This window comes from Chrysochloris asiatica, unplaced genomic scaffold (assembly GCF_000296735.1).
Source record: "Chrysochloris asiatica unplaced genomic scaffold, ChrAsi1.0 scaffold00142, whole genome shotgun sequence".
Classification (NCBI taxonomy): domain Eukaryota; kingdom Metazoa; phylum Chordata; class Mammalia; order Afrosoricida; family Chrysochloridae; genus Chrysochloris; species Chrysochloris asiatica.
This window is the reverse complement of record NW_006408660.1, coordinates 2,795,596-2,808,831: the sequence shown is the minus strand read 5'-3', so window position 1 is coordinate 2,808,831 and position 13,236 is coordinate 2,795,596. Positions and strand designations below refer to the sequence as shown.

Genomic DNA, 13,236 nt, shown 5'->3' with positions numbered 1-13,236 from the left:
GCAATGATTTGCCTAGCTTCTGAAAACTTTAACAGGCAATAAGACCTACGATGGTTGATGGACGATTGCAAAATCAGTAACATCTATTACCTCCCCATTCCCCACACCCGACAAGCAAAGCAGCAGAACTGCATAGGGTTTTTGAGGCTGTAAATCTTTATGAGAGCTGAAAGCCTCTTCTTTTTCCTGCAGAACAGGTGGTAGTTTTGAACTGCTGACCTTGAGGCTAGCATCCTGATTCGTAACCACTATGCTACCAGAGCTCCTTTACATAAATATTACAGTCATGGAAAACAACAACAACAAATATTAGTGAGGATATGGAGAGACTAGAACCATTATACACTGATGGAGCAATCACTGTTGAAAATGGTATTACATTCAATCCCATTACATGTTATATATCTGAGAAAAATAAGAGCTATGACTTGAATAGATATATGCATATCCATGTTCATCACAGCAGTGTTCATGAAAGCAAAAAGATGGAGACAGCCAAAGTGTCCATCAGTGGAAGAGTGGATGAGCAAACTATGGTACATGTACACAATAGAACATTAAAGAATAATAATTAGTCTGTAGAACACTTCATAATGTAAATAAACCTGGAGGACATTATGTTGAGCAAAGAAAGTCAATCAAAAAAAGACAAATACTGTAGATGACTTCTATTATAAAATTTAAGAGAAGGTTTTCACACAAAAAGAAACATTCTTTGGTGATTACCAGGAGTGGAAGGAGAATGGAGGGTAAATTACTAGAGGGGTTAGATGGTGGTGGTGTGCCGGGGAGTCGGTTCTGACTCATAGCATTCCTGTATAGGATTTCCTAGGCTGTAAATCTTCACTGGAACAGAAAGCCTCATCTTTCTCCTGAAGAGCGGCTGGTAGATTCAAACTGCTGACCTTGTAGTTAGCAGCCCAGTGTGTAACTCATTATGCTACCAGGACTCCTTTACTAGAGGGTGGTGTTGTTACTTGCCATCAAGTCAGTTCCGACCCATAGCGATCCTGTATAGTTTTTCCCAGGAGCAGTGTGTGAACTTGAACCACTGACCTTGCAGTTCAAACTGATTTTGCAGTCCAGCACATTAACCCACAGAATAACACCAGGACTGTGTACTAGAGGGTAGACAGATACTAACTTTGGTGAGGGGGATTGCAGTACACAGTAAGAGGGACCTCAGTAAAAATTACAGAGGCAGGATAATACACTGGGAGGAGGCAAGAGTTAAAGGCAACAGAAGTAAATATTGTTCTGTACACAGTCCTGCAATAATGGACATTTGTGAGTGAATACATGGGTAGACATGGAGGTTGAATAGGTGTGGGAGAGAGGTGGGACTAGTCTTAGGAATATTTGTAGGTTTGATAGGATATTTCTACTTGTGTGTTTGCCTGTGCTACAAATATATCCATGAATGTGGTAAAGCGTATAGGGACAAAGTTATGAAAACTTCTTGGATATAACCAGACACCTTGAGGGACACCAAGGTCAATTGTCAGGTCATATGCCAGTGTTCTAAATCCTACTTTGGTGAGTAGTGATTAGGATCTTAAAAGCTTGTAAACAACCATCTAAGGTGCAACTGTTGGTCTCTTCCATCTGGAGGAAAGATGAGCAAAAAAAATTGAAGACTCATGGAGACAATTTGTCCAGTGGGTAATGGACCACATGAACATCAGCCTCCAAGGCCCTGAGACCAAGAATGGAAAGTGAAGTGTCCAGTTGATAAGAAGAGAGGGCATATGCATAAGAACACCCACACTTGCAGATAATACCCACTTGACCTGGCTTCAATGACTGGATGATCAGAGCTCAACTAGAAGAAGACAGAAAAGGAAAAAGAAAGTAATCTGATACAATTTGATGAACTTGACCTACAACTATGGATGCAGTAGCTCAAAAGAGGGAACAAATTTTTACAGTGAGGATCATTCCTACCCCCTCCATGCACAGAGTAGACAGGGATGGGCAACTTGGACATTGGCTACCCAAAATGGGGGTGCTACAAAGGCAAGATGTGACTGGGTTACAAGCTTTCAAGAGGGAGCCTAGATCCAGAGGGCGTGGAGGAAGGTAGAATCTCCACTGAGTAGTATCCAATCTGTCTAGGCGGGCCTGATGAAAGGAGATGGGGATAGGTCTCCTGTGATACAATAATGAATAATTGTTATCAGGACTGCTTGTGAGGGTTGTAAATGGAAAGGTAGATGTTTTGTAGCAAAAGGAGGGGAGTGATTGACTTTGCAGTCTAGGAGCGAAGGTCCCTGGGACCATCAGGGGAGAAGAGTGGCATGCAAGACCCTAACCAGAGAAGCAGTGATGCCAGAGATGGAGTGGCTGGGGACTTTAGACCTAGAGAGGGAGATGGGCTGTGTGCTGATGACGGGACGGGCGGGCTTGCAGGGTATACCCTTTGGTTGATTGATGATATATGGAGGGGATTGTAACCATGGCAATGACATGGTATACGATAGGATGAATGTAAAGCTAATGTTCTCCCATGTAAACTATCACATAATTCACAATAAAACATTAAAGAAAAAAAAAAAAGATCCTGAGACCAAAAGAACTAGATGATGCCTGGCTACCACTACCAACTGCTCTGAAAGGGATCACATTAGGAGGTCCTGGGTAAAGTAAGGGAAATATGTAGAACAAAACTAAAAGTTATAAAAACAACGAGATTTACTGGTTGGATGGAAACTGTGCCCCATAGCCACCCTAACTTCAGGTCTGCAAAACACTAGGAAAGTCTACACGTCTTAGAATAATCTACCATTTGAGATCAAAAGGGCAGCATTTACCCAAGGACAAAGTTCAGAAGGGCTAGGAGAGAAGGAGGACTGGAAACAGGAAGCACAGGGAGGAAGTGGGATAAGTGCTGTTACATTGTGGGGATGGCGATCAGTGACATGAAACAACGCGTGTATGGACTGTTGAATAGAACAAAAAACAACTGGTCTACTCTGTACTTGTAAACTCTCACCTTATTCACAATAAAAACTTAATAAATAAATGTTATAAAATTTGAGGGTGAAAATGACAGCTTTGGAAACTGTGGAGCAGTTCTTCCCTGTCCTGTAGGGTTGTTGTGAGTCAGAATCGACTCAAGGGCACACAGCAGTGATAATCTTTATGGAAGCAGACTGCCATGCCACATCTTTCACCCCTTAGAGTTGCTGACCTGTCATTCAAACTCTTGTAGGTATTTAGCTATCCGACTGGTTAAACCTGAATGTTGCCTACAAGTTCTTTTTAATTCTAAAATCAGAAAACAATGAGGTGAGTGATAATCCAGTTAAGCTTGTGTTTGTGGTGGGGCTTTGTTTTCCCAGTTCACTCACTGTGATTCCCCTTGAATACTTGTGGAAGGAAATTAAAATCCTATTTTCATACTGCTTGGTTTTAGATGGTTGAAACCTTGTATAATAATGGTGCTAATTCTATATGGGAGCATTCTTTGCTGGACCCTGCCTCTATTATGAGCGGAAGACGGAAAGCTAATCCACAGGATAAAGTCCAGTGAGTGCATGTTTATAAATACTTTTATTTCTTCACAACAAATGGGGCCAACCAAAAGGAGGGCTGCTATTTTGGACCCGTTTTTACAGGGACAGCATAGGAGGTGGTGACCCCAAGGGTGCCCTATGCTCTCTGCTGTCAGAAATGCCATGGGAGGCAGGGTGGGGCCAGCTTTCTCTTTTGCATGGTAACGTAGCATGAGTAAATGGTTTCTCCAGTGAACCAAAGGCTTGGAGGCTGTTGATGGAATCAGGTTTAAATGTAGATGCTCAAACAAGAGGCAGGCATCCAGACTAGAAATCTAGGTTCTGGGCACCAGTTAGTTTGAAGCCTCACCTGGGATGTGGGGCTAATTGCTGTTTCCTTCCAAAGTTCGTGGGTCAATTAAGGAAATTACACATTGTAGAAAGAAGCTATAAAAAGCAGCCATTCTGCACTCCTGGCCACTATAATGAATGATTAATGTGTGTTTTCAGACTCCAAGCCTTAAACAAAACTCACAGCTTCCTTCAGCATTATCTCTTTGATTCTCCAGGAGGGAATGTTGGTCACTTCCTCTTCTTTCTATAGGGTAAAAAACGGGGAATGTTGGATCTGAACTGCAAGTGAACTGTTTTCTTTTTTGTTTTGAACCAGTCCCAATAAAGCAGAATTCATCAGAGCCAAGTATCAGATGTTAGCATATGTCCATCGCTTGCCCTGCAGGGATGATGATAGTGTAACTGCCAAAGATCTTAGTAAGGTGAGTTGCATCTTGGGTGAATCAACTTGCTGTTTCGTTTGGGGGAATAAAATCTTTAAAAAGAAAGAAAAGACAGACACAAACTCATGTTTGTACACCAAATTAACAACAGTCTTTTCTGCAGCTGGTTTCATCTTTAATCTTCGTTCAAATGACAGTCGTTCCTGTTAGTGGCAGTATGAGGCAGAAAAGAGAGGAATGACAAGGATCCAGAAAGCTATTTGTGTTTTCCAGATTTTTAAAGTTAAATATCTGAAAGTTTTGTATTTGCTTGCTTTAACTTTGAAATAGGAACCATGTTAAAGTTTGTTTCTAGGGAAGACTACAAAGTTTGTGAGATAATCCTTTCTAGTTGTTGTTAAATGCCATCGTGTTGGTTCCAACTCATAATGACCCTATATAGGGTTTGCTGGTGAGTTTGATCTGCCAACCTTACAGTCTGGTGCTTATCCTACAGGATTAGAAAAGGTATGAAAGGAAGAGCTAGCACCTTCATTCTTCTAGGTTGCATAGTGAGTGGGTAGAATCTTCAGAAAGCAGGGTGTGACTCAGAGCTGTAATTCATGTGGAATGGCTTGTAATACTCATAAAGTGAGTCTTCAGTTTTCTTTATGTGGGCTGTGGTGTGTTTTTGAGAGATGCCATGAGAAACATACATCTTTATTCTCAGAGCACTGCCTTTGACAAATGCTCATAGTGCAGGCACTTAAATTCAGAATTCGAAGTTTTGTATAGAAATGTGCCCAGTTGTTATATTCATTGATTTAAAAGGATTGGTTAGAGTCCTGTTCTCCATTCTTGTGTTAAGTTGCCACTGCACTTTAGAGTGTAGTTCAGTCCTTGTCCTACAGCACCACACCAGTAGTAAGTACTAGAATTTGGTGTACCACGGGGCTAGTTCCTACCTTGAAGACTTCCTGAAAGCATTGTGCAGCCAAGAACCATGCTGTGGAGAGGACGTGGCATAAGGCAGAATCTTGCAGCTTATGAAGTGCAGTAGCTGAAGCCCTGAAACCCGAGGTTCAACAACAACTCATTGTAATAGTAGGTGTAGTTGTTGAGCATTTTATGTACCACGCTCAGTGCTAGGCACACTATTGTAATATGAATCTTCACAGTTACCTTGTAGATAGAGGACTTTATTATCATCATTTTATAGATAGGAAACTGAGGCCCTAAGAGCTTCAAGAGCTTTCTCCACAGTCACACAGCTTGAAAAGGGTATGGTTTGAAATCCAGGTGTGTTAGCCTTCAGAGCCATTCTCAATCACCTCGTTATACTGCCTCTCATTCCAGTTCTGGTTGTGCCACCTGGACAAGACATGCCTTTGGGCAGGTCTGCATCACAGCCTGAATTCTTTATCAGTGAGATGGACCTGACCCTGCCTTACAGCCCAGGCTACTGTGGCTTCATCCACTTTATCCAACCAAATAAAGATCATTTATTACTGGTGAAACTTGCATTAAAATGATCTGCCAGCTGCTCTAGTACACCATTCTTTTTGCTTTGAAACAAGTACTTTATTTTGCTTGTGTGTCTTTCAGCAACTCCATTCAAGCGTGAGAACAGGGAATCTTGAAACCTGTTTGAGGCTGTTATCTTTAGGAGCACAAGCCAACTTCTTCCACCCTGTAAGAAAGCATGGTTTAATTTCAGTATTAAATTGAAACAAAATTGGTTGTGCTCATGTAGGCTTTAAGTATTTTGATTTTCTTTTATTTTTATAATGACTCTCAGGAAAAAGGAAATACCCCACTCCATGTTGCCTCCAAAGCAGGGCAGATTTTACAGGCTGAACTCTTGGCAGTGTATGGCGCAGACCCAGGCACTCAAGACGCTGGTGGGAAAACACCTGTTGATTATGCAAGGTAAGAGATCTAGATTCCTGTCTCTTCTCTCTCTTTGGTATTCTTTATGCTGGAGAAAAAGAGGAAGACCTCCAATGAGATGGATTGGTTCAGTGGCAGCAACAATGGGCTTAAATGTAGCAGTGATTGTGAGGCTGGCGTAGGTCCGTGCAGTATTTCATTCGGTTGGGCATAGGGTTGCTGTGAGTCGGTGTGGACTCAGTGACAATTAAAAACAATGCTGGTATGATTCCTTGTCAGTTCATTAAATTGTATATGAGTAGCATTGAACCCTTTAAAGATTTACATTCTGCTATTTTGTCCTGGTGTGGCGCTGTAGGATAAGCACTGAACCGCAAGGTCAGTTTCAACGGCAGGGCCAGTGGTTCCAACTCACCAGCTGCTCCTTGGAAACCCTATATAGGATTTACTGTGAGTCAGAATTGACTCAGTGGCACTTAACAACAACAATAACATTTTGCAGATGAAGACATTTTAAACACGTAGCATCTGAGCCTGGCAAAGTCCAAAAAGGGTAGGATTATAAACCAGTGTACTCTTCTTTCGATGTTTTACCTGTGCCAACTCATGGTGACGCTATATGACAGAATAGAACTGCTCCATAGTGTTTCCAAGGCTGTAAATCTTCGTGGAAGCAGATTGTCACATCGTTTGTACTGCAGAGTGGCAGGTTGGTTTGAACTGCTGACCTTTCAGTTGGCAGGCAAGCACTTAAACACCATGCCACCAGGCACCACCAGTCTTGTACTTGATCCTTCATAGCACAGTGGTTTTTGAGCCATAGTTGAGTCCAGATCACTTACCAAAAATTGCAGAACCCACCCTTCAAATTTCAAGTATCCTTCTTCTTCATTACATAAACCTATTTGGATAGATATGTGATTAAGCTTGCTCAATGTAAAATTCTGAAAAATTGTTTTGTTCAACAATTTTAACTGCAAAATACTGGCTGGCTAAATAAATCTGTGCATTAGAGTTGAATTTCTTTTCAGTGAGATTGATAATCGACCATCTTTTCTCCTTTTTCCAAATTAACTCTGTTACCTGGGAAGGACTTCTTACTCTGCTCTTTAGGAGAGAGTGTGAGTGAAGTGACAGAACTCTACCCTCTCAGACTATCCTGTCTCCTGGAAAAGATGATTCAGACAGGCAGAAAATGAGACGAGATAGTGGGTGATTCATTGTTAAAATGAATAATTGGTCATAATAGCTATTTGTTGAGTTTCTTCATTGTGGTTCAGATCATGAAGACATTAGATGGACTTAGATGGATGAGCTGGATTTGGGTAGATGAAGGAGGTAGAGATGGCCAGGGCCTATTTAGCATAGTAGAAGACTACTGTGAGAGCAGAGTGTGTCTCTGAATAATAAGAGCTAAGGTTGCTGTCTGTGGATGAATGCATGATATCAGATGTGAGTGTCCATTTTGTATGATGTATCATTATTTCATATACTAGAATAAGTCAAAAAGTTATTGCTACAAAATCATAGAAAGCTTCATTGAACAAAAATATAAGACGTGAAGCAATTGTTTCTTGACATTCCTCCATCTAGGGCTATACACTTGTGAGGGGGAGGTGTTTCCATTTCTCTTAACATTCTGCACTCAGTTTGAGCATCCTCGAGGGACTTGAATCATGCTCCTGTTAAGTGTTCTTTGAGTTTGAAGAATAAAAAGAAATCTGAATGGACAAGATCAGGGCTTGTCAGAGACATGGGAAAAAATTTCCCAAGGAAATTCTCTTAGGACTGCCTTTACTACCTTTGAAGAATGAGCAGATACATTGTTGTGGTAGAAAACAGTCCCTTGGCATAGTATCTTGGCCTTTCTCACCAATGTAGTTTTCATAAAACTTCCTAATAAGCCCCCATGACCATTTGGTGTCCTTCAAGAAAATCTATCAAAATTAACCCTTAGGAGTCCCCAAAAGTAACCTCCATGAGCTTCTGAAGTGACCTCTCTGCTGTGAATTTAAGTGGCTCAGCAGATCCCCTTGAAACCACTGTTGATTTGGACCTTTTTTTTTTGGAGGGCACCTTAAACGAGACTGAAATTAGTATATTACTGGGAGTGCCTGCTTACAGCCATCTGCTGATCACAGAGGCATGTTTAAACATACTTTGTTTGGAGTAAACTCCGGCTTGTATGAATTAGAACTCTAGTAGCAATACTTTTTGACTTACCCTTGTACCACTAAAAAAGAAATAGCATCGATCAACTAAATTATGGTGTGCCATCAGTTATAGGATACTTCCTGATTTCCCAGATGTTTTAAAGTGAGGGTGTTTTAAAATAAAGAGATTTATTTATGTCTTTAAAAATTTGAAGATGTTTGGTAGGTTGAAAGATATTTTATAGTGCCTTAAATGATGGAAATAGAAACAGGCAGAAACTAAAGTTTATCTTTTAAGATTAAGAGCTCTCAGTAAATGGTACTCATTATCCCCAACGTTGAAATTTCCTTTTCTGTACGTTTCATAGAATAGTTCCTGGAGGTAATAGTTTATTTATATTAGAGGAATTTATACTAAAGGGATTTCAGGAAGCTTAAATATTTATTTCATGAACTCACTATTTTCTGTTATGGAACTTAAGGATAAATCACTCCAGGTGTTGGGAGGTGTCCATTAAGTCTTCTTCTCTGAATTGAAGCCTTTGAAGTGTTTACTAGACACTCATCCAAAGTCACATTGGCTGCATCAGAATCATCAAAAGGGAGGCTTTTCTTCAGAATACTGATGCCTAGACCCCATCCCATCCTTATAGATTCAGAATATCTAAGGGTGAGGCCTGGGCATAGGTATACATTTTTAAATGCTCTTGTTAATTTTTGAGAACCTATACCCTAGGCCATTTATTAATTTTATCTTCTTAAGTCATTGGACCAAGTTATTCTCTCCCTCTCATAAGTCCCCAAATTCCTTATTTAATATTCTGTTTTAAATTAGTAGGAAGTTTGTTGTCGTTGCTAAGTGCTGCGGAGTTGGTGCTGACACATAGCAACCTTGTATAGGGTTTCCAAGGAGCGATTGGTAGGTTTGAGCCACCAGTCTTGCGGTTAGCAGCCCAGTGCTTATCCTATAGTACCACAATTGTGAAATGGTTTATAAAGATGGGAATCAAAGTAGATCTTGACAATGTACTCACACAAGAAGGTTGATCATTCTACAAAGTCTTGTTTGATAAACAGCTCAGGTGTCTTTGGAGCTATTGTTCTGCTTTTGTGTTTAAAACCATTGAATAGTGAGCAATATAAGTGATGCTTTGTTTGCTCCTGGTAGGCAAGGAGGACACCAGGAACTGGCAGAGCGCCTTGTGGAAATACAGTATGAGCTGACTGACAGACTAGCCTTCTACCTCTGTGGCAGGAAACCAGGTGAGTGAAAGAATAACAACCTCTCACCACCTGCAGTCAGCACTTCTCTGGAAAAATAAGCCGAACAACTGGTTTTTATGACCTTCCTTGCTTTCCCATAGCCTCACAAAAATTACCAATAGAAGTGTTTATTTGAAATAACTAGGGAATGGTAGAATTGACAGTTATATGTAAAAATGATAAAGTTGGTCAAATCTTGACTTTTTCCTTTTTTTGAACTTCATTTAGCTCTACAAAAGTAACTGTTTCAAGAGTCAAAAAAATGTAATTGAACCAAAACGGAATGTGTACCACTGTAATGTGAGAAGGAGTGGAGAAGCAGAGCAATAGCTTGTGTAGTTATTTAAAGAATTCTGCCTTCTGTGGAATGGAAAAGAGTCCAGAAGTGAACTTTACCATTAGCTAACTTTGCTTTCCATGATGTAGTACAAGGGCTGGAAACCACAGTCTATGAGCCAAATTCAGCCCTTCACCTGTTTTTGTACATAAAGTCTTATTACAGGATATCTGTGTCTATTCATTTATATGTTGTCTATGGCTGCTTCCTGTCTACACGGCAGAGTGGAGTAATTTCACCTGAGATGGGAGTGGCCATAAGCCTAAAACACTATACTGTCTGACTGTTTACATAAAACGTTTGCCAACTCCTGCTGTAGAATATTCATAGTTAGTGATTCTCCGCTCTAGTTGTACAGTAAAGAACTCAACAAAGTATTAGCAGATAGAATTCAAGACTATCTAACAAGGATAATGTAATCTAAATCAACCCAACTAAGCCCATTGCCGTTGACTCAGTTCTAGCTCCTGGAGACCGTGTAGACTGTATAGGAATCAGACAGTCACATCTTTCTCCTATGGAGTAGCTGGTGGGTTTAAACTACCAATCTTTCTGTTAGTAGCCGAGCACATATCCACTGAGTCACCAGGGCTCCTTACAGTATAACCAAGTAGGATTAGTCTAAGTATGTAGGACTTATGCAACATTTGATAATTAATTAATATACTCCATTTCTGTAACATTGTATTGTGTCTTAGTTATCTGATTCTACTGTAACAGAAATTTGTTTCCTCATAGTCAGGGAGACTACAAGTCTGAATTCAGGGCCCCAGCCCCAGCTCTAGAGGAAGGTCTCTTTCTCTGTGGGCTCTGGGGGAAGAGTTCTTGTATCTGCTCACTTAATCTTCTCCTTTTGTATCTCACAAGAAATATCCTATGCTAATACTATCTCCTTAACATTATGAAGAAAACCCATTCCCAAATGGGATTATTACTGCAGATAAAGAGTTGAAGATTTGCAACACATATTTTTTGGTAGGATACAATTCAATCCATACCACAGACTAAAGGAGGGAAAAATTGTGTCATCAAATTGGTTGATGCAAATAAAAGCATTTAACAAAATTCAGCATCTATTTGTTTCTTAGCAAATATGAGGGGACTTCAAAAAGCTTGTGGAAAAATTCCATTATCTTTTAATTTCCTTCTTCCATGAACTTTCTGAAGCCCTCCTTGTAGGAATAGAAGGGACTTTCTTCTGATAAAGGATAGTTATAGAAAACTAACGTCTTCCTTAAGGATGAAAGACTGAAGGCTTTTCTGCTAAGATCACTCTCACCATTCCTAATCAGAACTGTCCTGGAAATCTTAACCAATGCCATAAAGGCAATAAAATAAAAGGCATGCAGACTGAAAAGAAAGAAAATTGTTTCTATACATAACTTAGTTGGTTTCTATGTAGAAAATCTCAAGGAAAGTACAAAAAAGTTTACCAAGGCTGCAGGCTCAATAACCAAAAATCACTCCTCTATTTCTATAGACAAAAAAACCCAACAAAAATAAACAAGCAAACTCACTGCCATCAAGTCAATTTCAACTTACAGCAACTCAGTTTAATGTCTCCAAAACTATAAATCTTTATGGGAGCAGAAAACCTCATTATTTTCCAGTAGAATGGCTAATGGGTTTGAACTGCTGACCTTGTAGTTAGCAGTCCAGTGCTTATTTTACAGTGTCATGTTGTTGTTAAGTGCTGTCAAGTCAGATCCGACCCATAGCGACCCTGTATAGGGTTTCCGAAGAGCAGCTGGTGTGTTTGAACCGCTGACCTTGAAGTTCAAATGGCTTTGCAGTCTGACGCATTAACCCACAGCGCCACACCAGGGCTCCTTACAGTGCCATACAGGCTCCTTTTTTCTGTAGACAGATTTTGTTGTTGTTAAGTGCTGTGGAATCAGTTCCAACTTACAGTGACCCTGTATAGGGTTTCCAAGAAGCATCTGGTTAGCAGTACAGTGTTTATCCTCCAACACCACACCACACAGACAATTGGAAACAAATTTGAAGAACAGTATTACTCAAAACAGTTCCAAACTAAACATTAAGGTATAAAGCTAATGAAATGTGTATAGGATCTATCCATATGTTGAAAACTATAAAATGCTGATCAGAGAAAACCTAAATAAGTGGAGCGATTCGTGAAGCTAACAATTTCCTACAAATAAAAGTATAGTCTTACAGCAATTTGAGGATTTTTCCTTGATATGGATTTGCTTAGTTAATAATTTATATAGAAAGGCAAAGGTACAAAAAAAATAATGTGGAAGGAGTCACACCACCAAGTTTTAATATTTGCTAGAAAACTGTGGAGTCCTGGTATGACACTGTGGGAAAAAGCATTGGTCCACAAGGTCATGTTGAACCATGAGGTCGGACAGTTCAAACTCACCAGCTGCTCCATGGAAATCCTACGTAGGGTCGCTATGAGTCATGACTGACTGACGTGATAGCACTTAACAACAACATAAAACTCTATAGTATTCAGTACGGTACTTTTACAGTACTCAGTGCAGGTGAAGGATAAATGTAAACTACAATAACAGTATAGAGAGTCCAGAAAAAGATCCATATAAATATGTTTAATTGATTTTTTTTTTTTAATGTTTTATTGTGAATATGATAGTTTACATGGGAGAACCTTAGTCTTACATTCATTCCATCGAATATCATCTCATTGCCATGGTTCCAATTCCCCCCATGCATCATCAACCAACCAAAGGGTAGATCCTAGAAACCCGTCCTTTACACACACCCCCACCCAGTTTTCAGCCCACAGTCCCTTTCCCTCTCTGGGCCCAAAGTCCCCAGCTGCTTCTTCATCACTCCATGTGGTTGTCTCTGTCTCTATGTCAGGCATCTCTGTTTCTCTGGGTAGGGTCCCGCTCTCGGCTCTTCTCCATTGATGATCCCAGAGACCTCCGCTCCTAGCCTGTAGAATTAATCACTCCCTTCCTTGTTAAAAACTTCTACCTTTGCGTTTCCAACCCTCACAATCCGTCCTGATAAGCATTATTCACTACAGTATCGCGAGTTATCCATCTGTATTTCCTTTCATCAGCTCTGCCCAGACAGATTGAGTAGTACCTACTGGAGATTCTGCCTTCCTCCATGCTCCCTAGCATTAGGTTCCCTCTTGAAGGCTTGTAAGCCAGTCACTTCTTGCCTTTGCAGTCCCCCCTCCTCATTTGAGTATCCAATGTCCAAGTTGCCCATCTCCGTCTACTCTGTGTGTGGAGTGGGTGTAAATGCTTCTTACTGTAAGGATTTGTTCCTCCTTTAGAGTTGCTGCTCCATAGGTATAAGTCAAGTTCATCAGATTGTATCAGCTCATTCTTTTTTTTTTTTTTTTTTTTCCCTCTTCTTTCCTCTCCTGGTTGAGCTCC

At 40.3% G+C, this 13,236-nt stretch overlaps 1 protein-coding gene across 6 annotated transcripts in view; it reads left to right on the top strand.

Moving 5' to 3' along the window:
- The window catches only part of GIT2 (G protein-coupled receptor kinase interacting ArfGAP 2), an 81,415-nt gene that overhangs the window by 10,234 nt on the left and 57,945 nt on the right, over positions 1 to 13,236 (top strand). For all 6 annotated transcript variants that reach the window (XM_006870452.1, XM_006870448.1, XM_006870451.1 and 3 more), the window contains exons 3-7: positions 3,416 to 3,528; positions 4,165 to 4,270; positions 5,816 to 5,902; positions 6,009 to 6,139; positions 9,422 to 9,516. In XM_006870452.1, coding sequence (XP_006870514.1) covers positions 3,416 to 3,528; positions 4,165 to 4,270; positions 5,816 to 5,902; positions 6,009 to 6,139; positions 9,422 to 9,516 — 532 coding nt within the window. The remainder of the gene's footprint in view (positions 1 to 3,415; positions 3,529 to 4,164; positions 4,271 to 5,815; positions 5,903 to 6,008; positions 6,140 to 9,421; positions 9,517 to 13,236) is intronic.